This window comes from Pongo abelii, chromosome 17 (genome assembly GCF_028885655.2).
Source record: "Pongo abelii isolate AG06213 chromosome 17, NHGRI_mPonAbe1-v2.0_pri, whole genome shotgun sequence".
Lineage (NCBI taxonomy): Eukaryota > Metazoa > Chordata > Mammalia > Primates > Hominidae > Pongo > Pongo abelii.
The window spans coordinates 67530577-67556776 of record NC_072002.2 but is presented as its reverse complement, the minus strand read 5'-3'; the positions used below and the strand labels follow the sequence as shown (position 1 = coordinate 67556776).

Here is a 26200-nt window from a genome sequence, read left to right as displayed (position 1 = left end):
ACTCATAGAACTAGAGAGCAGAATGGTTACCAGAGGCTTGGGAAGATGGGGCGTGGTAAGGAATGGAAAGATGTTTGTCAAAGGGCCCAAGGTTTCAGTTAGAGAGAAGTAATAAGCTTTTAATATCTATTGCACAGCATAGTATATATCAAAATTGCTAAAAGAGCAGATTTTAAATGTTCTCACCACAGAAAAGAGATAAGTATGTGGTGACAGATATGTTAATTAGCTTGATATAATCACTCCACGATGTATACATACATCAAAACATGACATTGTACCTCATAAAAATATATAATTATTTGTCAATTTAAAATTTAAAAGATTTTAAAAATGTACATTATTTCTACAAAAAATTATTTTCTTATCCCCAAAAAAGAATAAGAAGAAGAGAAGAAGGAGGAGGAGGAGGAAGAGAAGGAAGAATCCACCTACCTGCTACTGCAACTTTTGCTGTCCGACTAATAATTGAGCCAGAATCTCCTAAAGATGCCTCACATTGGTAAAGTCCCTCATCTGGCTTGTGGTGTCTGGAATGAAGTATGTTTTGTATCAGCAGAGACCCATTTGAAAGTTGCTGCTTCCTTTCATCCATTCCCAAGGCTAGATGGATGCCATCTTTCTTCCACTTGATCACTGGAACTCCTCGGTCAGACTCCGCAGAGCAGTCGAGGAGGACATTTCCTCCCCGCATTGTGACGGCATCAGAAGGTTCTGAGAGGAAGTGCAGTGCTGTGAAAGCTTTAATTTGAAAACCTGAAACAAGAGAGCACAGGGAAATATGTTCATGTATTCAAATAAATCTCAGGCTTAGATTCCCTGTCTTTTCTTTACAGAGCTTTTCACAAAAGCTGAGGGCTTTGAACAATGTCCAAGAATAAATAAAAACTAAAATCAAGGATATTATGTTAAATAAGCAAAAACGTACCCGGTTGAGGTAACCATAATTAAGAAAGCAATTGGCTCCAAAAGTTAATATTATGAGAAATTACAAATTCATATAAATCCTGGCATGCTTATTACCACATATCAGTCAGTACATGAAAATTTAGACAGAAAAAACTAATATTTTCCAAATAAAACTAGATATTTTAAAGTAGCAATAGTTATTAGTTTGGTAGCTAAGATTTTTGGGGAGACTATTTCTATCTCTTCATTCTGATTATGGCATCCATTGAAATTTTTAAAAAATCCAATCTGATACAGTGTTCTATAAGAATAAAAGTCAACTCTGAACAGCATGGGCAAAGTTATTTAGGACAAAGCTCAGGTGGGTTTTAAAATAGGTAAATCCCACTGGCAGAAGCAAGTCAATAAAGCTACTACCTAAAATCACAAATCCCTGAAGGGTCTTAATTTTCATCCAAATGTTTCTCATGGGCTTGAAAATCTAAATAAATATTACAGTTGAATTTGTTTCATAAACGTAAATGAACATAATCAACCAAGGGTAATAGAAACTCATTTAAGAATCTTGAGGGAAGGGAGCAAGTATAATCAGTTAAAGTATATTGTTTTCGAAGCTGGCAGTATAGCATTTGACGGAATACTCACATGTTGAGTCAAAGACCTTGACAAGGTTTCAGGAGGTCATTGGCTCCACCATTTGCTCAGACAGGTGTATACTTAAATCATTCAAGTCAAATTACTTTCAATTTCATTTTGAACAATCTTTGGGGCTAGAGATTCTACAATGTCCCTTGGTATCTTGTTTTCAATATTTAATCATTTTAAGAGTCTAACTGAATTTTCTTGCTGATGTTTAATCCCATTTTCCCCTGAAACACCTTGTGTGAAAATGCAGAAGAGATGGACATTTTCTTTAAGAGCCCTTTATTTGTTTGAAACAGCATTTCATTTCTTAAAAAATACCATCTAAATTATGTTTTAGTCTTCATTTTTTTTTCAGGATAGCAACCTCGACTTCATTAGCTTCCTTCATTTTTCTGTAATGGGAACACTTTTAGTTGTACTTTGTAAAATCATTCCAATCTTCTGTCATTTAAAAGGCAGGCATCTAAATTGCAGGTAATCCATATTCTCATAAGGGGTTAACTCATACTGGTTCTGATGGACAGAACTATTTCTATCTTTGTACACCCCATTTTCCAGTGAAGAGAAAGCAGAACAGCTTCTTACAGTTTCTCCCTGGTTTTATTTGCTTCATTCCTGCATGCTCAATTTTTCTAAAACTTACATTTGAAGTCTGTTATTTTGCCCAATGATGTCTTGTGTCACTCACTGTCATATATTCATTCCTTTCACCTTGGCCACTCACTCAGAAAGCATCTGGAACTTTGCTTGAATTAATATAAATTGTAAAATAATGGTGAGCACATAACTCTACTATAGATGATATTGATAAAGATCTCAGATGCCAGCAGCCTGGTGTCTTTATTTTCAAATAAGCTCCTTCTCCCCACAGATCTTTTGGTGTAGCCAACCCAATTATAGTACATCCTGTTCTTCTAGCGGGAAGTACATTGAATTGGGTGTCTGGATATCTAGCCTTAGGTCTTGGCTTTATCACTTCAAAATTCATGACTCAGAAAGGTCTTTTAAGCCCTCAGAAACTCAGTTCCTTCATGTGCAAAAATTAAGAAGTTGAACTAGATGATCTCTAAGTTCAACATCTAGTTTGGAGGCTTTTAGAACAAGATTGAGTTGAGAGCATCTGTCAAATGAACACTGCTCTAAGCTTGCTGAATCAATGCAGGCTGATTTTGCTGAAAATACCTTTCCCATGTCTACGTGATCTCTTCCTCTACCAGAAAAGAAACACAAGCTAGCAAACCTGGCTTGAGAAACACTAAGGATGAGACAGCAGAAAGAAGTTCTAATGTCCTTGAATGCCAAGATATTTCACTAGAGTAATACCCACAATTTCCATACAAGTAGCCTTAATAAAGAAGAAATAAATTTGAAATTCAAGACCAGCCAACTATATTAGAATGCATTTATTGCTTTTTTGTTCTTCCTAGGGCCTATATTTTAAACACAACCTCATGTTGAGCACCTTATTTATGTCACAGAACACATAATACATTTAACACAGCTGTTTATGACAGCATGTTAATGAGCATATGTGCCCATTATCACACATAAATAATCCACTTAGTCTGAAACAAGGAGGTTATGACAGTTTTCAGTGCTGTGAGTACATAGATCAACTTTTCTTTAACACAATTACCCTTGCAGTTCAATGGCAATTTGAGCTTTTTGTACTCTTTATAACAATTATATTTTGAATATATGGCTCTGGGATATAGGCACCTCACTGCTTTAAGTAACTTGCATTAGTGATTAGTTTTATAGAAAAGATGGATCCTGGTGAATCAAGTTAATTGAGAAATAGTAGATATGATTCTACTGGTCTCCTTTTCTAAGTTTCAGCTCATGTTAGTGACAGTGGCAGGAGGCAGACAAATTCCCAGGCAGACAGGGGTGGGTCCCCAGTGAAACCCAACCTTCAAGCCGCAAAAAGCCTAAAGGCTGAAAACTGGGCTGCTGGTTCTGAATGGAGTCTGTGGCCAGAGTGAGAACTTCTGTTCCTGTTTGCCTGTTCTTTCCTGATTGGTTCTTTCTGAATAATTCTTTTTTTTTCTCTTTTTTTTGGGCGATGGAGTCTGGCTCTGTCTCCCAGGCTGGAGTGCAGTGATGTGATCTTGGCTGACTGCAACCTCCGCCTCAGGCGGCTTTCCTGCCTCAGCTTCCCGAGTAACTGGGATTACAGGCATGCGCCACCACACCTGGCTAATTTTTGTATTTTTGGTAGAGACGGCCATGCTGGCCATGGTTGGCCAGGCTGGTCTCAAACTCCTGACCTCAGTTGTTCCGCCTGCCTCAGCCTTCCGAAGTGCTGGGATTACAGGCATGAGCCAATGGGCCCAGCCCGAATAATGCTTTTTAACCAATCAAATGTTGCCTTTTCCATAGCTACCTACAGCCTGCACCTCCCACATTCTGAGCCTATAGAAACTCCAGACTCAGCCACACCTGGGGACTACCCACTGCAGATCGCCTCTCCACTCAGAGATGTTCTGTCCTTCAATAAAACTTTTCTCCGCCTTGCTCACTCTCCAGTTATCCAGGCAACCTCATTCTTCTTGGATGCGGGAGAAGAACCTGGGACCCACTGAACAACAGGTGCAAAAGGAGCTGTAACACTGTAGCCCTCCAGCCCTCCACTGCTGCCCGAGTGGCCACCCAAGACGACAAGAAGCGGCAGTAGGGATGGGCCAGCCCAAGAGCCGTGGGCCAGAGTAGGGCAGCAGGACTGAATGAGCTGTAACACAAAGGAGCCAAAACACACTCCTGCCCACCCCCTGCCCCGTTCACTGTGCTGCATATGGCAGGAAGGAGAGAAGAGCTGCAACCCTTCTGGAGGCACAGACCTTGGGACTCCCGGAGCCAGAGCTCTGACACGCCCTTATTTGCTGGGCTACAGGAACAAACAAACGGTGACATGCTGTAACACCCTTTTGGGGCTCTGTGGTTGTTGGCGTCTCTAAGTTTTTTGGGTGTCACCGTGTTCCCCCAGTCCAGACACCAGCATCCAAGGCAGAATTTGCTTGCAGTATGTCTGGTCCAGCTGCCGTCTCACAGGGAGCCACGGCCTGTGCCGGCACCAAAAGCTGCCCGCCCCACCGACACAGCTGGCGCACCTGGCTCTGTGCCGTGGCTGGACTCTGCAATCACTCACTCACACACCCCTGACCGCTCCATGCCTGGCACACCTATGGTGGGCGTGGGATCAGGGGTGGTAGCATAAGCCGAGAGCAGCCTGTCAGACTGAGAGGGCAGAACCAGCCCAGCAGCCAGCTCAGAGCCCAGTGAGGCCCAGGCAGGAGTGCTGCGTATTGTGGAAGATTTCCGGCTGGCGAAGCGGCACTGAAAAATACCCTGCGTCATTAGGCAAGGCTACCTTCAACTTCCTTGTATTTCACACAGGCCTAAGAAATGTCCCACGAATACATTACATTGACATCAATTTAGGTCCCTCTCAACCCTTTCTCTTAGTGTACTGGTTCCATTTGGAGAGATTTTGCCCACCAGTATGTAATTTCTTAATATAAAATAATTTTATAAAATGACTTCATCCAAGGATTAATTGTAAATCAGCTACGCCGATTTAATGTATGAAGAGAGGAAGACAGAGATGATAAAACTGAAGAAGACAAGAAGCACAAATAACTTTGGAGCCTGTGGCTCAAAAAGTTGTAGTCTGGAATTAGGTACTCAGAGTTCAATCAAAGTGTAGACCTCCTGGAAAACGCATGAAAGGAGGTCATGGGAAGGCAACAGAAGAACTCATTTTGAGAATCAAAACTAAACTTCCTATTTTACAATGCTGCAGATAATTTTATATTAGAATTACAATGGTGAGGATTTCATCCAGGAGAAAACCTAATGGAGAAGTTTATTTTGCTTGGTTTTATTTTTAAGATGTCCAATGGCCATTCCCTTGAACCCTCAAATAGTTACATTTCCAAGCCTTGCTTCATAAAGAAAGAAATCCTTTTAACTCTGCCATGAAATTACTTGAGGCAACTATAATATATTGTGGAGAAATAAACTGGAAAGTTCCAAAATCCCATCCATTAAGAAACTTAACACAACGGAATCTGACATCAGAGTTCACCATAAAAATGAGTGTTTCCATCTCTCCCTCCAAATGTTGGTTTGGGAAGATTTCTAAATCTTTGGTTAAAATATAGGGATAAAGCCATATATGTATTTAACTATTGGCTAGCTTTTCTTATCTATAATGGTTTGAAGAAAAGTAATTAAGTGTCAGATCATCATTGGGCCTTCTCCTCCTCCTCCTCCTCCCCTTACACTTCCTCCTTCTCCACCTCCTCTTTCTTCTCCTCCTTTTTTTTTTTTCTGTAAAATGATAGTTTGTAAGCAGATACCAAGATAGCGAAACCTTCCATGCTTCCTGATGAGGATATAAACGAAGGCCTACCCTTGAGGAAGGACCTAAAGGAGAACTTTTATTATCTATTTGTTTTAGTTTTCTCAGACATAAATAAGCATCAGAAATAACACTGCCAAAGACATTTCAAGTTTATATTAATTATCTATACATACAGAATATTCTTAATATATTTTAGAAACTCACTAAAATGATCAAATAGTACAAATGTTTCTCTAAGCTTAGTCCCTTTGTGCTTGCTCTCTTTATCATATTCTTCTTAGTTCCAAAGACCATTCAGTCGCAGAGGCAAACTAACTTAAAATGAGGTTTTTAAGGTGTGACATTTTATCTACAATATCAAACATTGTTAAGTGTAAAAAATAACTCTCTGTGGAGTCAGAAATCTCTTTCCAGGTCCAAAATGTAAAAGCTTCTGGTTAAGGCAATAGAAGTTCAAAATGAAATTTATAAGAAGTAGCTTGGAAGTGGGGAAAAAAGCTCCTACAAGACTTTGAGATTAGCAAATGTCATACAAATCCCCATAGAACTTGCTATGCATAATTTTATCCTTAAAATTACACAAGCTTTCATTTTGGGGTGCTTAGAGTTTCTGATGATCCGTGAATCTTCATATCAACCCAGAAAACCATGCCACTATCATCTCTTCTTAGAAATAGAGGCTACCATATTTGCTTCTTTTTGCTTAAAACAAATAAAGAGACCTCCATTGAAGGAAATAAAAATAATTCTATGGATGATGCAATATAATCTACTTTCAATTTATCAAATATCAATTACATGTACAACTGCAACTCTGGTCTTTAGCCCTGGAAAAAAATTATAATACTTGTGAGGCTATGTAATGGAGCAGGAAATTTAAAAAACAAAAACAAACAAACATGAAGTAACAGAATCCCTAAGCATATGTTAACTTCACTGGGTTTAGTATATCAGAATACAAATTCTGAAACAGTCATTCTCAAAGTACAGTCCCTAGACTAGCAACAGCAACACCTCCTGGGAAACTGCTGAAAATGCACAATGTTAAGTAGAACAATGGTTACTAGAGGCTGGGAAGGGTGGGGAGGGGATAGACAGAGTTTGCTTAGGGAATACAAAATTACAGTTAGACAGGAGGAGTAAGTTCTAATGCTCTATAGCACTGTACTGTGACTGAAGTTAACAATAATTTAGTGAATATTTTCAAATAGCTAGAAGAGATGATTTTGAATGTTCCCAGCCCAAACAAATGATAACTGTTTGAGGTGATAGATATGCTAACTAGTCTGATTTGATCACCAAACATTGTATACATGTAACAAAATATCAGCCTATATCCTATAAATGTGTACAACTATTATGTGCTAATTAAAAATAAAAATACATTTAAAAATGCACAATTCTAGACCCTGCCCCATACCTACCCAATCAGAAACTGTGGCAGTAGAGCCCAGCAATCTGTACTTTAAGAAGTCTTCCAGGGAATTCTCATGTTAACTAAAGCTCTAGAACTTTGCTCCAAAACATCTGCTGGCCTGGATTGGAGCAAGGGGGTTCTTGTGTCCCTTGTACTATCTTGTCATGATTTTTCATAGTTGAGGAATTTGTGTAATTTGGGTTGATTATTTTTCTAAGTAAGTAGGTGAACTTAGAAGGAGAATCTAGAAAGGCAAATAATTGAACACTTATTTCAACACGTTTTATTAATATTTATTATATATTTCTCTTTGAAAGGCTGAAGTGGAGAAAGGATCAAGAAAGAGGGCTATTGTTTACAATACCTAATCTTTCCTCTATTACAACCAGCAGACTGTTTGGGCCCCAAATAGCCTTACCCCATTAAGCAAAATTAAACTTCCATGGTCATTTGGACATTTAGAATATTCCTTGGAATATTCTTGATTCTTCACATAAGGGGCTATAAGAGGATTTCTTCTAAACAGTGACAATAACTACAATCCTCTTCCAAAAGAAGTTTGGGTTCATCCAGTATTCTTTATCACATTGCCTTTCTTTTATTCCATTTTAGTTCCACAATATAATTGTAGACACTTACCAGGCTGATCTGCCCCTTAGTCTAGTTTAGTCTCTAGATGGGAAAACCACAATAGCCATTTAACTGTGCTGTAGCCTGAGGGTGTGCTTTGTGTATTTCCGATTAATGGAAGACTTTAATTTCCGCTCGACCAGAGAGAGAAAATGTGCACTCACCAAAGGACCAGCACCTATGACTATTGGGGGTTTTGTGAAGCACTGGTGCCATTTTATTCACTTTGTTAAGACATTTAAAAAAATTGTCAGAATACACGGTCATATTTTTAAAAGATTATGTTCATTCTGCAGTTGCCAGAGACTAACATTTTAAAGCCATTTAAGACAAATTTTTATTACTAAAAATGCAAATCAGAAATGAATTATGTGGAATTAATTCCTGAACTTAAATAATGTAAAAAAAGTCTGATCAGGAAAGAAAACATATGCATTTTACTATGGGAATTTACTAAGGATCATTAAAATATAGAGAAGCTATGGATGAAAATTTAAGTGAAATTTTAAAAGGAACAGTCGAAGCTCCTCCCTCATTAGAGTTGCCAGATTTAGTAAACAAAAATTAAGGACACAAGTTATATTAGAATTTCATATGAAAAACAAATTTAGTATAAATTGTAGTATAAACATGTCCTAAATACTTATAATAAATAAATATTGCATAAGACTTACTTATACTAAAATATTATTTGTTATTTACTCAAAATCAAATATAACAGAGCATCCTGTATTTTATCTGAGAAACCTATCCTCCATGAAATTCCTTCTTAAGACCATAGCTAAAGTAAGCAACTAGCAAATAAATTCCTACTATGCTCCTCAGTTGTCACATATCTAGAGAAGAGTAAATTCTTGGAAAGCTAGCATGACTGAATCAGGAAGTGATTTTAGTGTCAGGACATTTGCTGACCAAGTACACCACCACCAAATATTCTCAGCAAAAGGGTGCTGAACCAATTTGCTCTTGACACCCTAATTCTTCTTTTTCTCTTCCCTTTACAAGGAACTAAATTTGGAAATATAGAGGTAAGATGTGGAGTTCACGAAGCAACTGTCCCAGCTGAAATCTCTTAGTGAGCCCACACAGAGGCTCCACATCCGACATTCTGAGCACATGGCAACTTCCACAAAGCTGAAGAAGCTTTGCAGAGATCTGAGGCTTTTAAAGGGCAAGAAGTGTGTGCCCCAGGCAACTGCCTGAGTGTCCTCTGGCTAAATCCAATGGTAAAGAACAATAATAAGGGCTAAATTGGAGCGGGAGATTGACTTCCTCATTCCTTTGTTGCTCCAAGAGCTAACTCTCTAAGTCGCAGTTTGATTTTGCTGTGTGATACCTGGCAAGTTGTAATGAAATGTTTTTTCCAGCCCAACAAGTAACATTTCCGGACATGTAGGTTATCATGCCCCAGGTCTCAAACAAAATTAACACTAAAAAGAGAAACGTTGATGTGTTGCTTAATCTGCCCTGGGTTTGAGCCTTCTTTCCTCTCAGTTTGATAGAATATAAGCTAGCTTTCTCTTCCGTGTTTTTCATCAGTCTTTCTCTGAGTAGAGAGAGGGATGGCATTTTATAAATGCAGAACTGTCAACTAAAACACTAAGAAGTGTTCTTGTGAGTATTTAGAAAAAGTGTGATTTAAGGAGTACCCAGTGCATGAGATCATCTCCATTTTGATGGCAGCCAAGTAGACAAGCTTTGGAGATGCCATTTATTGTGAAGCGACTGATCAACTTTTAGAAACCTCATATCAAGTTACCCATATTTAGTGTACACAATACAAAAATATGGACATAAAATCATATATCATAATAATTGTCCATAACCTTGCTTATCCAATAATGATCATTTTAACAGAAACTGTTACAATTTCTGTGCATTTCCTTCCAGGAAATTAATTATTTCCTCATTTATAATGATTTGCTTTATTATCCACATGGTTGTGATCATATTTTATATTCAAATTTGATACTTGTTATTTTAAGGATCCTCCTATGCCCATTCTTAATTGGATTGTTTCCGGTTAGGTTTTCTCAAAGGGGAACTCATTCATACTACGTGTCATGTGTCATAGTTTTCACTCTTACTTGGAAAATTGCTTGCTTTTTAGTGGCACATTTATTGTAGCACTTTGTCAGTAAGCCTATTAAGTTTGAAATTCTGCTTTAAAGGCCAAAGGAAAAATATTGCATTGACAAAATGTAATTGAAATCATAAACTTTGTAATATTATTTTGTTTTTACTGTAATGCTTAGCAGTGGTGTAAAAGATCTTTAAAACATTTTCATGCCATTCCTTCATCCATCTAATATTTATTGAGCACCTACTGCATCAGGCATTATTCAAGGCTGGGAACAAACAGCCTTGAAGAATCCCTAATAAACAGCCTAATAATCCCTATCCTTCTAGGTTTTATATTCTAGTAGGAAGGAACAGACAATAAAGAACTAACTGAGCAAATATGTACAATGTCAGAAGAGACTAAGTGCTATAGAAGAAAATCAAAAGGGAAAGGAAGGAGTTGTGGGATTTGGAGAAGGTTTCATTGAGGAGGGCAAGACTTGAGCAAAGACCTGAATATTGTGAAGAAGGATATTGTCATAGTCTGCTTCAGCTGCCATAACAAAATACCACAGATTGGGTGGCTTAGAAAGACTTATTTCCCACAGATTTAGAAGCTGGGAAGTCCAGGATCGAGGTGTTAGCAAGGCAGGTCTCATTCTCAGGCCTCTTTTCTTGGCCAGTAGGTGGCCACTATTTCACTGTGTGCTCACATGACCTCTTCTTTGTTCATGGGGAGACAGAGAGCTTGGATGTCTCTTCTCCTTCTTATAGGAAAGGTAATCCTATCATGGGGGACTTACCTTTATGATCTTGTCTAACCCTAATTATCTCCCCAAAGTCCCACCTCTTAATACTATAACATTGGGGGTTAGGATTTTGATACATGAATTCTGGGGGATGCAAACCCTCAGTTCATCACAGACGTGGAGCAGATATATAGGGGAAGAACACGGCAGCCAGAGGATGCTAAGGCACCCAGGCAGGTGTGACGAGCCCATCCCAGGAATAGCTGAGTTGGAGTGAATGAGAGAGTTCCAGCAAGCAAGGTCTGAGGGCTCACAGTAAGACTGAACGGGACCTTGTAGGCAAGTGAAAGAATTTTGCTTTAACTCTGTCAAATTTACAGAAGAGTTTCAATAAGGAGAGCAAAAAGGTACAATTTATGTTTTAAAGTAGTAGTTGTCAATGGAGGAACAATTTTGTCCCCTCGGAAATTTCTGGCGACGTCTGGAGGCATTTCTGGTTGTCACAACTGAGAGGGGTGCTACTGGCATCCACCGTGTAGAGGGATGTAGCACATCCTACAATGCACGGGTCAGGCCCTCACAAGAACAGATTACCCATCCCAAAACATCAGTAGTGGTGAGGATGAGAACCCCTGCTTTAAAGGATCATTCTGGTTGCTGTCTTGAGAATAGAGGTCATTGGAAGAAGCAGAGAAACTAGACTGAAGGCTATTTCCATTGAGGTCATTGGAAGAAGCAGAGAAACTAGACTGAAGGCTATTTCCATTGTTCCAGTGAGAAATGATGAGATTTGGCCTAAGGTATTGCAGTCGAGGTCGTGAGAAATGGTCATATTCAGGACCCATTTAAAGATAGAGTCAATAGGGTTTTGAGGGATGACATGAGGGTAGCTCAAAAAAGAAAAGAGCCCCGGAAGACTCCAAGGAGATTAACAGAGCAATTTATGTAATTGATATGAAAAAAAGAAGGCACTTTCAATTGCAAAAGAAAGCTCCCAGCACAGGGGTCAGGAGACCTGAGTTCTTTGTCTAATCTGCCCCTCATTAGCCTTCTAAGTGTGGGCTACACCACTGGGAATCAGTTCACTCATTAATAAAACAAGGAGGCTGGACTAGATCACTTTGAGGCATCTTCAGCTCTAATATTATAAAAGTCTATGAGTTCACACCTATTAACTTTGCTACTTACATAAAAAAAAATTACCCTCAAATTTAGGAGGGAATTTATCATACTAAGAGATTTGCTATAATCACCCTCTGATCAGTTTATCACAGGCTGAAACAAGACCACAAAGAGTGCAGTTACTGAGGTGCCAAGAGATCAAGAACCTACCTCATTATCCATAAAATAGAGAGTCTAATCTTTTCTCTTGAAGATAAAAGACTGCAGAGGTCACTCTGCTGACAAAGCGCGGGCTGCTTTATTATGATTCATGAGAAATGAAGTATTCATCTTGTGGAAACTCCTATTACAAATACGAAGGATTAATTCCACAAAGGTCTGACAGGTCCAGGGAAAACCTTAAAAATTCAGCAAACCTCATGGTTGACATTGTGGCATAACGTCTGATGTGGGGACCCATCAGTGATAAAACATTTGTATTATAACAAGTCCAATTTTCTCAAGGTAGAGGCCAAATAGTGGTTTTCATTAAAATGCTGTCATTCATTTTGTCATGATATTTACTGTGTCTTGTCTGAATAGAAAGGTGATATTTTTCTGCTTAGTCCATGAATGGTATTAAGAAGGAAAACCCACAGTGATAACAGAAACATCAGCTTTGGAACTAAGCACCAATGAGTTTTAAACAGCTCAGGAGGTCAGCATTTATTAAAGGACTTCTCAAATAACTTGTTTTATAGATGGCGATTTAAGTTCCGTGGGAGATGACTTGGAGAGCAAGAATGAAGCCTCTCTAGAAGGTCAGAACTGTAAGGGAATTTCCAGCGTCTATGTGTGCAACTTATTCACGGTCTAATGTGAACCTCAAGGATGAAGGACCTATTCATGTGTCTTCAGCTGAAGGAAACTGAAAGATGAAGAAATATGCATGCCTCTACTTAAAAGGGCTTACTGCATGCAGGCGTTGGTTGTTGCAAATTCTAAAAATATTCTAATTAGAGCCTTTCCTAGAATCCATATTTAGGACCCATTTTAAAGATAGCATCAATAGGGTTTTTGAGGGACTCTATGTGGGTTGTTCAAAAAAGAAAGAGCCCCAGATGATTCCAAGTAGATTAATAGAGCAGTTTTTATAATGTATATGAAAAAAGGTATTCTCAATTGCAAAAGAAAGCTCTTGGTTAGTACTTTGGACCCACCATACTAGCAGGCAGGGGCCAGTGCCGACAGCATTCACATGGCCTCTGACATGGTGTGATTTCCAGTAGTACCTTAGAGCTAGTTATACATTTTAAGCCAAAGAGTAAACATAAATTCTCAGCAGGTTCCTCCTTTACAAAATGTAAATGGTAGACACAGGCCTGTGCAGAGATAGAAAGTCTTCACTGAATAGCAGTGACAGACTCAGCTCTCAGAAGTGATAGCCCTTTATTGTACCTCTCTTGTGGCTCTGATCTTCCTGCTGCAGATCATATTTTTGAGAATTTCTACCTTATTATGATGCAAACTCCAAGGGAGCAAACATGAATCATATTTGTTTATTTCATACAACCCCTGGGAACCCTTGCCTATTTCAGAGGTATTTAACAAATACCTGCTGAATAACCAAACATAGATAGACAAAAGCAAATAATTTGGAAAAATTTCTTCAATCAGTGAAAGAAAAATCATACCATATGTTTAAAAAAAATGGACCTAATTCTGCTAGGTTGGCTGTGAATGACTGAAACTACTCAGTACAGTCATGAGCTGCATAATAACATTTTGGTTAATGATGGACTGCATGTACGACAGTGGTCTTACAAGACTGTAATGGAGCTGAAAAATTCCTATTGCCTAGTGACATCACAGCCATTGTAATGCAGTAGTGCAACATATTACTCACGTGTCTGTGGTGATGCTACTATAAACAAACCTACTGTGCTGCCAGTAGTATAAAAGTCTAGCACATACAATTAGGGAGGCCGAGGCGAGAGGATCATTTGAGGTCAGGAGTTTAAGACCAGCCTGAGCAACATGGCAAGACTCCATCTCTACAAAAACATTCTTTTTTTTTTTTTTTTTTTTGAATAGCCAGATGTGGTAGTGTGCACTTGTAGTCCTAGCAGGTTAAGACAGGAAGACTGCTTGAGCCCAGGAGGTTGAGGCTGCATTGAGCCATGTTTGTGCCACTACACTCCAGCCTGGGTGACAGAGTGAGACAAAAAGAAAGAAAGAAAGAAAGAAAATTAAATGTTTATAAAGTAAAAAAAGGTTACAGTAAGCTAAGGTGAATTTGTTATGGAAGAAAATAATTTTTAAAATAAATTCGGTGTAGCCTAGGCATACGGTGTTTATAAAGTCTACAGTAAGCATGGTAACTTCCTAGGTCTTTGCATTCTATTACCACTCACTCATGGACTCACTTCTCATCCTGCAAGCTCCATTCATGGTAAGTGCCTTATACAAGTGCATCATTTTTAATCTCTTGTACAAAATATTTACTGTGGCTTTTCTATGTTTTGATACACAAATACCATCATGTTACCTACAGTAACTGCCTATAGTATTTAGTACAATAACATGCTGTACAGGTTTGTAGTTTATGAGCAATAGGCTACACCATGCAGCTTAGGTGTGTAGTCAGCTCTACCATCTAAAGTTTGTGTGAGGACACTCTATGATGTTTGCACAGTGACAAAATCACCCAACCATACATTTCTCGGAACAATTCCCATCATTAAGCAAGATGTGCCTGTGTTACTGTCAATAAAAACCATGCTTAGCAGTATCTATACTGATAACATTTTCTGTCATATTCTGAGACAGTGGTAAGGCAAACTTTCTATCAAGGGCCAGATAACAAATTTTTTTGCACTTTGTGGACCAAGAGGCAAAATCGAGGATGGTATATGGATACTTATGTTGCCATGTAAAAGATAACAATCTAAAAACGATAAACCATTATTACAAAAACAGGCAGAGGGCCAAAGTTGGCCCTCCTTTGGGCTGTAGTCTGATGACCCTGCTCTGAGATGATATTGCTGATTCGCAGCGAGGGGCATCAAAGCTCAGAGCTGCCATCTTATGTTAAGCTCTCCTCAACACTCCATTCTTTTGCTAATACATTTAGCATTTATAAGCTTTAAAAGATCGGTCTGTTGGCTGTGCATCCAGGTGAAGTTCTTCATCGTATTCATTCATTCACACTTATTATCAAACACCTACTAAATGCCTGTTAGCTCTCTGGCTTCCTCATTCTCTCCGACAGTCCTCTAGTCCAGGGCCACAGATCCTTTATTTCATTCCTCCCTCCTTGTCCCTGTCTTCACCACCTCTAGATATGCACACTGTGTCCAAGGCTACTACTTCCTGCTGTACCTATTCCAGGGGCTTCACCAAATATATTCCAATTACCTATGAAACATAAAACGCATGCCATTTTCATATCATCCTGTCCTAAAAAACTCCCACAGGATGAGAAAATGGTCTTACTAAGTGTGTTATTAATCTTCCATGAAAAACATATTTAAGATGAAGATTTCTTTGGTTTTCTTCTTGAAATAAAGTCAGTGCAGTCTAGCCCACTCTGCTGTTGCACAGTAGAGTTTTTTTCATTAGCTTTAAAAAGATGTCTGGGTAACTGGAAGTCCTGCAGAGCTAGGGAATTGTCAAAGTATCACCAGTGGTGTCTTGTGGGGTCTTGGAGTTGTTTAACCACTATTTACCGTTCCTGGTTGTGCTTCTATCCAGCTGCTTTTCATTAATTTATCTTATTTGATCTTTAACAAATTCCTTTCACGTCATCTCTAATATAAAAAAAATCAGTAAGACTCAAAGCAAAGACATGGTCTCCTGAGCACCATTTAGGAATAGTAAAAGCCTAAAATTTATCTAAATGATAAACAGCAAGTCCCCTTGAATGATAGAGACTATAAATCCATTGAGGGGTTCAAGTGTTGTCATAAAATACTCAGAACTAAATTTATATACAATTTTCAGACAGAAAGCCAAAGTAAGGTCAGAAAGTGTGCTGAATTTATTGAGTATAATATACAAGTCTCTATCTCAAATACGGGTTCCCCCATCATTCATCAGCTGGAGACTTTTCATCAGCATGTGACCCCAGACATCCACCTGCTTCCACTCTTGTTCTGCCCCACCTGTGGGTTCTCTCCTAATACCTGTAGCTCTTTTAACCTCATATTACGTCAATGTCATAGAAGCTGGGGACTTATTAGTTATCATGAGAACACACAAAAAAGTCACTGTTTGCTATATAACACTTTTATTTGTATAATATGTACTAGGATTGTAATTTTAAAAACTATAATTACTGTACATTTTAGATAATATTAACCAACCCTATTACTGTCTTTTAACGTAATCAAGTAAGTGAAATATTCTTTCTTTCCCTTTCAACTTTTTTTCTCTGCAGTTCAAAAAACAGGATGAAAAATGTGCCCTCACTCTTGCACAGCCAGAGGAATGAATAATGTAGACATAAAAAAACCTGATAATTATCAAAGTCACTTATATACAGCAAGATCCATTCTCTTGCGCAAAGATGGTCTGGTGGTAGGGATAGGAATTACTGACCATCTTAAATCATGTGCCAGGGTTACCCAAAGATTTGCTGAGGGTTTGTGTTGTAGCTTACAAACACTGGGTGATTTTTCTATTTTTTTTTATGTTTACAGTAAATTAAGAGTGATTGATAACAGACTCTTTTGATCCTGTTGGTCAGGGAAAGGTTGTTGACTTTATTTTGCAGGTAGGGACAAAGACCCAGAGAGGTTAACTGTCCTGACCAAGGTGACACAGCTCAGAAAAGGACCTAGTAACAAAATGTCAATGTCTGAATTCCCATGTAGGATTAATTCTAGATCACCTTTCTGCTTATATATGTTATTTCTTTTTCTCACACTGTTTAAGCAAAGAAGTAGGGCCAAACCAGCTCAGAGATGGAATAAACAGAAACACACAATACTAATTGAAATATTTGATACAGACTGCCTCTTAGCTACTGTGATTCTGGAAAATCCTCATGGAGTGTTTGGTATTGAAACCTCTTTGTCATGTGTGATTGTTAATACTGACTGTCAACTTGACTGAATTGAAGTATGCAAAGTATTGTTCCTGAGTTCATCTGTAAGGTTGTTGCCGAAGGAGATTAACATTTGAGTCAGTAGACTGAGAGAGGCAGACCCACCCTCAATCTGGGTGGGCACCATCTAATCAGCTGCCAGCATAAAAAGATGGCATCTTCCAGCCTCCATCCTTCTCCCGTGCTGGATGCTTCCTGCCACTGAACATCAGACTCCAAGTTCCTCAGCTTTTGGACTTTTGGACTTATACCAGTGATTTGCCAGAGCCTCTTGAAACTTCGGCCATAGACTGAAGGCTACACTACCAGCTTCCCTACTTTTGGAGGTTTTGGGACTCAGACTGGCTTCCTGGCTTCTCAGCCTGCAGATGGCCTATTGTGCGAATTCACTTTGTGGTCGTGTGAGTCAATTCTCCCGGTAAATTCCCCTTCGTATATTCATCTATCCCGTTAGTTCTGTCTCTTTAGAGAACCCTAATGCATCATGTAACTATATAATCTGGGAAGAGGGACAAAGTAAGTGATTCTATGATACCCCAAATAACTTGGTGTAAAATGGCTTATCATACTACCCATTTTGGCAACCAGTGAGCCCTGGACGGATGAGCCTAGGATTAACACAGCGTGTTGGCAGGATGGTCAAGGGAATTCCTGGGGAAGGTCTCCATGAAGACAGTTTCTCTGTCCTTCCAGCAACAAATCAGAAGACCCTGAGTGTCTGACCTGGTTGGAGCTGATGGTGGAGAAGGATACAAAATTAGAATATCTGTATCATCTTTAAAAGAGTAATACAAAATTAGATAACCTTTATTTTATCCTCAGGGCTATATCTGAATTATCAAAAGCCTGGATTTATTCCATATAATGGAATCTACGAAGAAACAAGGCATTTTCTTATAAGACTTTACAAGTATCAGGCCTTTGAAACTTTTATGTCACCCAGAAAATGTTTATTGATCTACCACATACATTTATATTTTATTTACTACTCTCAAAGTTAAGAACTATACTTACAATTCTGCTTAAATCCCTTTCCCTGTTTGGGTTTAGCAGTGCTGAATACATAATAGATAATGGTAATTTTTTTTAAGTATTGAACAGTGTTAGTCTCAGAGAAGGAGAATATCTTTCCATCTTTAATATACTTAATGAACTAAAGGGGATAAAGGAAAAGGAGTGAACATCTTTTACTTCCTTGAGTAATTACTTTCCACTGGGTCTAAAGCTTGGGTTGCTAGCTGCAGGCCTCAAACCTTACTTATGGGCATGCAGGACCAGAGAAACTCAGACTCTGCAGATTAAAGGCATTCATGGATACCCACCTGGATACAAGATAACATCTCCTATATATAGAGTCAGTAACATAGTCAGCCAAGGTTTTAAAAGTAGCTTTTAGATGAGATTGCTGTTGAACACCAGCATGCCAATCATTTTTTGCCAACAATGTCAAATAAAGTATAATTTAACAAAAAAACGCGTATGATACGGGGACAGGCTAATTATGACATTGTGCATTTTGCTTTTGACTAATTTCAAGCTAATCACTAGAGTGATGGCTAGGATAATCATATAATTTACTATATATTTCAGACACTTTTGAGACTGAAAGGAGACTCGATTTATAATTAAGCCAGGACAACAGGTATAAACTGCAAAACATCTCATGTACCCCATACATATATACACCTACTATGTACCCACGGAAGTTTAAAAAATAAAAATAATATATATTTTTAAAGTGCATAAACTGGAATTGTTCTAGGCAACCTAAGATATATGGTCACCTACTTATCACTCTTTTAAAGATGATACAGATGTTCATAATTACACTCTAGTTTGAAATATATTTATTTTTATCTGGTAGTGATAAATCTTGTCAGGCACTAGAAACAGAATTAATTATATTGAAATATAGTATATACATTTCTGTTTCTGAAATGTATAATATACTCTCATGCTTCTGGATTTTCAGTTAAATTTGAATTACAGAGAATCATGCCTCATTCTCATCTAAATGTTGTTTACCCATTAATGGAAACTTCTTTAGGTATGGATTAAAGGCCAATGTCTGCCAGAAGCAGTGGCTCTTACCTGTAATCCCAGCACTTTGGGAGGCAGAGGCAGGAGGACTGCTTGAGGCTAGGAGTTTGAGACCACCCTAGGTAACATCGCGAGAACCTGTCTTTACAAAAACATTTAAAAATCAGCCAGTTGTGGTGGTACACAGCTCTAGTCCTAACTACTTGGGAGGGTGAGGTGAGAGGATCACTGGAGTCCAGGAGTCTGAGGCTGCAATGAGTTATGATCATGCCACTGCACTCCAGCTCGGGCAACAGAGTGAGATCCTGTCTCAAACAAAAAACAAAAAAAGGCAGTGTTTATTGGTGCACCTCCTGACACTAACTTGAAAGGGATGGCTGTAGACTAGTTACACTGGCATGTAGCTGAAAACGAACTGAGACCAAATGATCAAAAATGTGATGGGTCGAAGTGAAGGAAACTGTGAACCAACAAATATCACCAAAGTATTGACTTCCTTGTCAATTTGCAATGTGACTATAAAAAATGATACATGAATCATGTTAGAAAGGACTGCAGACATTTAGACACTATTAACTCTACTGGTCTTGACCATGAAGAATAATGGCAGAACGAGGCATGGGAGTTAGGATCACAGGAGAGAACCCTTCTCCATCACATTCAGTAACTCACAACTCTATGCCATTTTGCTTAATAGTGGTGAGTTTGATGCTTTGACACAGATGCTTTGACACAGACAACCTTCCCAGCCAATGCTGACATCAGCAACCTACAGTTAAGCGTGGCTGTAGCTACAAACAGGGGACATTTACAGAAGATTGACTTAGCATTTTTTGGTTACATTAATTATTAACTCATACAAAATACTCTCAAAAATTTACATCGTCTAATGGATCTTCAACTGAACACATCACGACAGCATGAACGTAACTACTAGATAAATACCGATTACATTTTTGAACTTTTTCTTTTAGAAGAGGGAAGAACAAATGAACTAATACTTTAACCTATTACATGATTTGATTACCAACTACGTGATTATTGTTATGTTGATTTTTAGAGAGGAGAAAACTGAGCCTGAGGACGTGACAAATTATAATTTGCCCAAAGAATAAGTATGAATTTGAAATGTATTGGACTTCAATCTCCATGTCTGACAGTCAGATTTATTTCTCTATATCAGAGGTCTGCAAACTTTCTTCTGCAAAGGGCCATTTAACTATTTTTAGCTTTATGGACCAACTACTCCACTTCGTTATTGTAGCAGGAAAGCAGCCATAGACAGTGGGAAAAGAAATGGGCATGACCACATATTCCCACCCTGCCCCCGCTCTAAAGTAATCATCAGAAATGAAAGTAAATAAACAATAAATGAAGTTACAGAACATACTAATGGTTGTGAATATCTTATAATGATTGCTCTGCAATACCTCCAGTGAATAAATCCTGGATAAGACACAATCCATGTTTATTTTAGCATTCTTTACTTTTTCAAAGCCCTTCTCCTTGGTTATCCAGTGACTTCAGAGTGCTATTAGTACTCTCTCTCCAATCCAAGCCTGCCCTTCCTGGCTGAGTCTTAAATTCTAAACACCCTTTTCTTCTGCTTCTTATTTTTAAAACCTATTCAAAATAGCATCACTTCGTGGGTATGTATGGGAGGAGTCAGTAGCTTTTACCCACATTAAGGAACGATTAGCTAAAACAACTTAATATGGCAACCTCAAGAGTTAGGATAGTCTAGTAGAAGTCTAGGCATCCTTAAATTCAGCACCCATTTATTGAATCTCTATGCTAGATATTGGGAGTGGGAATTTTTCTAAAACAGCAATGCATATATAAAGCCATAAAAAGATTTAGGCTCTAGTAATTCCACTCCTAAGAAGCTATCACAGCAAAATAATTCAATAGAACAAAAATTACTGTATATACAAAAACAGTGCTCATTAAAATATTTGCTATCATAGCAAATCCAGACAAATAAAAACATATTGATTGTCTGACATTAAGGAAATAAGTAAATCACAGAGCATCATATATTAATATATTGGGAAATAATCAAAATTATCACTGTGAAGACAAGGAAGAAAATGCAGTAATATGCACATAATTGTAGATCTGTGGGTGGGTTTTTTGGGGGTTAAAATTTCCTTCCTGCTATACCTCAAATAATGTCATGAAGTCAATCACTGTTTACATATGAAAGATCACTCTACTATATTAATATAGTATGGTTCTAATATACTATGTCTATGCATAAATGCTTGTATATGTAAAGAGAAAATACTCTTTGGCTTCCCTGTCCTAAACCCTTTCACTATGGAGGGAGACATGCTGAAACCACTGCATAGGCAAGGTCTCTGTCATATGACTGAATATCTGTTTTGTAACCATTAACTACACCACCTCTGAAAGACAGCCTTGCAACAGCATTTTCTCTTTGTGCATTGTTTTCCTTTCATTTTGAAGCCTACTCCCTCATTCCTCAGAGGCCAGTTAGCAATGCAATAAATTAATTTGTACTTTGGAGTGAACTCTTTAATCCTTTTTGTTCTCTCACCTCCCAATCAAACACATACTCTCACATTTGCATGTATTAACATAATGAAACATTAATTACACAGTGTCTAGGACAGGACAAGCAAAGCGCTTCAATCAATCTCAATAACTCGCATCAGGAAGGTGAAAAACGCTGCCCGGTCTTATCAGGACCACATAATAGACACAAACACAGGCTCGGTGCCTGTTGTGGCTGTGATTTATAGCCAATATCTGAAAACAAAAGGCAGAAAATTATAAGGAGACTAATCAATAACGATTATCTTAATGATAGATGGACAAATTTTATTCTTTTATTGGGTGGTATTGTCAGTCTAGCGGTTTGTTTGCAACAGGATATAATGATTAAGCAGACTTCTCTAGAAAACCAGTGAAGTCTGGAAATGCCTAATTCCTGGGGTGCAGTGCATTATTGCATTATCTGATTTCCCTCAAGAAACTGTAGTGTTTATCAGGACCAGTGAACTTTGAAGGCCTCATACATAGCCCCTCTGTGAGGACTAGGCCAAATATCCTAACCCTTCCAGATTCCAGTTTGTCTTCTAGGTCTCTCCCCACATATAAATGTTCATCTGCTTAAGAAGGTTTGAATTCAGCCAGTGTCGGCTTGCATGGCCATGCTGTACTCATAGCCGGCATCAGCTCTGATTGAGTGTCACTGAACAGTGCCAGTCGTTAACTATAGAAAACAAGTACACAAGGGTTCCATGTTTGGAATTCAGGATTTACAAACATCTGCAATAGTTCACATACTTTGCAAGAGTTTTTTGCAAATATCAACCATGGTGATATATAGGTATTTCTTCTTAGAACCATGGTAGATCAATAAGAAAAAAAGAAAAGAGAAGAACAAAGTAGGCTGTTGCATTCCTCAAAGGTCATGCACCTAGGCCATGGTTTCTCAATGGTGGCACTGTTGACATTATGGGCTGGATAATTCTTTGTTGTGGGGAGCTGACCTGTGCATTATAGGATGTCTAGCATAGTCTGGTCTTTACTCACTAGATCCCAGTACCTTTCCCTTCTCCTTCTCCAGTTGTGACAACCAAAAATGTCTCTGGACATTGCCAGTGTTCTCTGGTGTGGGAGGGGCAAAATCTTCCCCAGTTGAGAACCACTGCCCTGTACTCTTACATAATCATAGGTAATATTTATTTTTTAAAAAAATCATTGAAACAAACTGCAAGTCATTACTAGGTTATTTAGAAATTTTGCTATTAAATATTCTTTGAAATAAGTGGATTTTACTCAGTTTTTAAGTCAGTGCTTCAAGACATTTATAAAACAATGAAAGCCAAGAAACCTGAATTCTACTCCTGATGATTTCATCCTGATTGTGTGGCCTTGGGCAGTTCTCTCTTTTTCATGTCTCTTTCTTCCTCTGAAAGTAAATAGCTTGGATAAGGTGATTTCTAAGATCCTTCCAGGTCTAGTGTTCTGTGGTTCTACCCTTAGATTTGCCTCATATGGATTAACATTCTAACCAGGAACATCCACATGCTTCTTAAATATCCATTCTACTGTGGGCCACAGCTCTCCATTCAACCCCTCTTGCTCTGAAAACAGTAAATATTTATTTCACTGACTTTAGCATTATCTAAAACTTTAATCCCTCAAGAAGAAATAATTTGGTGTGTTAAAATTTGAATATATAACCCAGCAAAGAGATAGTTCCTGTTTCTGTGCATTGAAAGAGAAGACAAATGGCTGGGCATGGTGGCTCAGGCCTGTAATCCCAGCACTTTGGGAGGCCAAGGCAGGTGGATCATTTGAGGTCAGGAGTTCGAGACCAGCCTGGCCAACATGATGAAACCCCATCTCTACCAAAAATACAAATATTAGGCAGGTGTAGTGGTGGGCACCTGTAATCCCAGCTACTCAGGAGGCTGAGGCAGGAGAATCACTTGAACCCAGGAGGCAGAGGTTGCAGTGAGCCGAGTTTGCCCCACTGCACTCCAGCCTGGGCGACAGAGTAAGACTCTCAGTCTCAAATAAATAAATAAATAAATAAAAATAAAAGGAAAGAGAAGACAAATGTTAAGGGAATGATGCTTCGTTTGGGCTTTCTAGATTTAGGCATAATCACAAAGCAAGCGAATAACGAACAACAACAATAAAACAGAATACTAAATTCAGCCCTACCTACTGCCTATTTCAGTAAAGCTTACTTTTCTCTCTTATAACAGTTTTATTCAAAATAGAGACTATGCTTAAATTTTTAAAAAGGAACCAAAACAAATTCAATTGTTAAAATCCAATTTTCCTGAATTTGACCCTATAGGGAGCCAGGTCTTAGAGGTACATGCTTTTTGATTTGTTTTCAGAGCCCATTAATATTTCTAATCACTTCTCCAAACAGACACTATTCACATAGATCCCTGGAGATTCTAGAGACCAATCTGCCCTTTTGACAGCTGTCGAATCCTTGTTTGCATGAAGGATGCAACAAGTCAATGAAATCATCCTTCAGGACTCTAAGCACTGTCAACTATTGGCTAAGGAGACTCATTCATCCGTAGGCCCTCATTTGATCTCTTTCATAACTGATATGTTAGCTTGTGCATTCCTGCAATTGCTTATGTGAGTACAAAATAAATGACATAACAGAGGCACATTGTAATTCTCTACATCCAGAGACTCGGATGACCTGCCTGCCAATACACCACAGTATGTTCCCATTTACAATGCATCTATCTTAACAAAGAGTTGAGGAAATGATCTCTCATATGGGTTGTACTTGTCTCTTTTCATTACCTCTCAGCATTCCTGGAAGATGCATCAAAATACAATGATCTTTATATTTTCATGTATAACAATCTTGGGAGAAGAAAGGCAAACTACTTTGCCCTAAGAGATGGAGCACATAAGCAATAACAGTACAGGGAGAAATCTTCAGTCTGCCCACTCGGTGAGAGATCTCCTAAATGCCTCTACTCTTGAGCTGCCTCTGAAAAGATAAAGAACTTTATTTCTAAAGCCACAGGGAGTGAATAATTTATAACAGTAACAACTACTGAATGCTTTTTAGTAGCTTATTATCTCTTCACAATAGTTCTCTATTTTATTCATTGAGAGAGAGAGAGAGAGAGAGAGAGAGAGACGGGGCCCACAATCATAATTAAATAGGAAAGGCAATTCCCTCATCAATACAAAATTTATATTGTTTTACGGATACACACCAACACCCTGAAAACAAAATTCCTTTAGTGTAATCCAATCACTGACCAAGAATTGGAAAAAAAATTGTTTATCGTTAGGTGAATAGATTGTATCACTATAATGAAACGGGAGAGTTGGGAAAATAAAGAGCTAATTCATTGCAAATGCAAAACCACTCTTTCTCTAGAAAATGAAAGCCACAATAAAGCTGATGGACCATGGATTACGAATACATTGTTCCGGGTTTTCAAAACCCAAAGATATTTTAAAAACCATAATCCAAACATAACTAAACCATAAAGCATCCAATAAAAAATGTGTACATTTCAGCCCTGCCATTCCAGCAGGCACCACCAACAAAATCCCTGCTTCATGCTCTCCTGACCAGCTGCATTTGGTTACACTTCATGAAAAGTCACAGCTTCCAGGTATCATTTTCCTTTGATTCACTGGATTTTGCAATTTCAACATAAAGAAATTAAAATTTAAAAATAAATAAATAGAAGTATCTGTGGGTCATAAATTCGCAAGCTCAGCAGTTTTAATGTTTAAAATAAATGTTTAATGTCCAACTGCAGGATAAGGTGATATTACAAATGTGGATCATTTTCTTCTCTGAGATGAATAAAGCAAATAAGAAAAGGAAAACAATCAAAGTTTCAGGATCCTGAAACTCTGTTATTCATTACACTGTCAGCTTCATGTTGAAATAGGTCATCACATTTCAAAGTCCTTATCCCAACTCTTGGAAACTTTCTAATTTATTAGCCCAGAATGGTCTCAGAAAACTAAGAAATTTCCCATTGAACATATTACAAAAAGGAATTGGTCAGTCACAGTTATTTTAACAAAAATAGTACTATTTTCATTATCCAATGACAGTAAATGGCTGAAAGACATCACCTGTTTTCAAGGTAGGGAAAAGTAATTTTTCATTTCTATAACCAATCACTTTGGATTTCCATTTCTTATGGTTTTCTATTGACTGTGATATATCTATTATTGCTGTGACAACCTATCTACTGACTCCAGCATCATATTCAAGAAATGGCTTTTATCAAACCATCTGAGTTATATGAGAGACATCCCTATTTATTAGACTCTAGAAAACACCCAGAGATTTCCTAAGCAAGAGAAATTTTAAGCATTAGGAGTTTTCCAAAGCTGGCAGCTTTCTTTTCATAACTATAATTAATACTGATGATAACACCAGTAGCAGTTTCTATTGAGTCATTTCTAAATCTGCTACTCACTATGTAGAATAGCTTATACATGACCTAGAATATTCCTCACATCTGATCTATGATTTGGCTAGCTCCATTTTACAGATGAGTAATTTTTGGGTCAGAGAGACCACATAGCTTGGCCATAGTCACCCATTCAGTTAGTGGCAGTCAGAACATGAACTTGGTTGAGTCTTCCTGACTTCAGAGCCTGTGGTTTTGATCAAAGTATTA

At 38.2% G+C, this 26200-nt stretch overlaps 1 protein-coding gene across 5 annotated transcripts in view; it reads right to left on the bottom strand.

Moving 5' to 3' along the window:
• DCC (DCC netrin 1 receptor) overlaps window positions 1-26200 on the bottom strand; it is a 1201233-nt gene that overhangs the window by 780810 nt on the left and 394223 nt on the right. For 4 of the 5 annotated variants that reach the window (XM_024235927.3, XM_054537946.2, XM_063716903.1 and 1 more), the window contains exon 2: window positions 436-756. In XM_024235927.3, coding sequence (XP_024091695.3) covers window positions 436-756 — 321 coding nt within the window. Of the gene's footprint in view, window positions 1-435; window positions 757-19076; window positions 19164-26200 lie in introns of those variants that run through there. The other variant, XM_063716902.1, reaches the window with a different exon arrangement.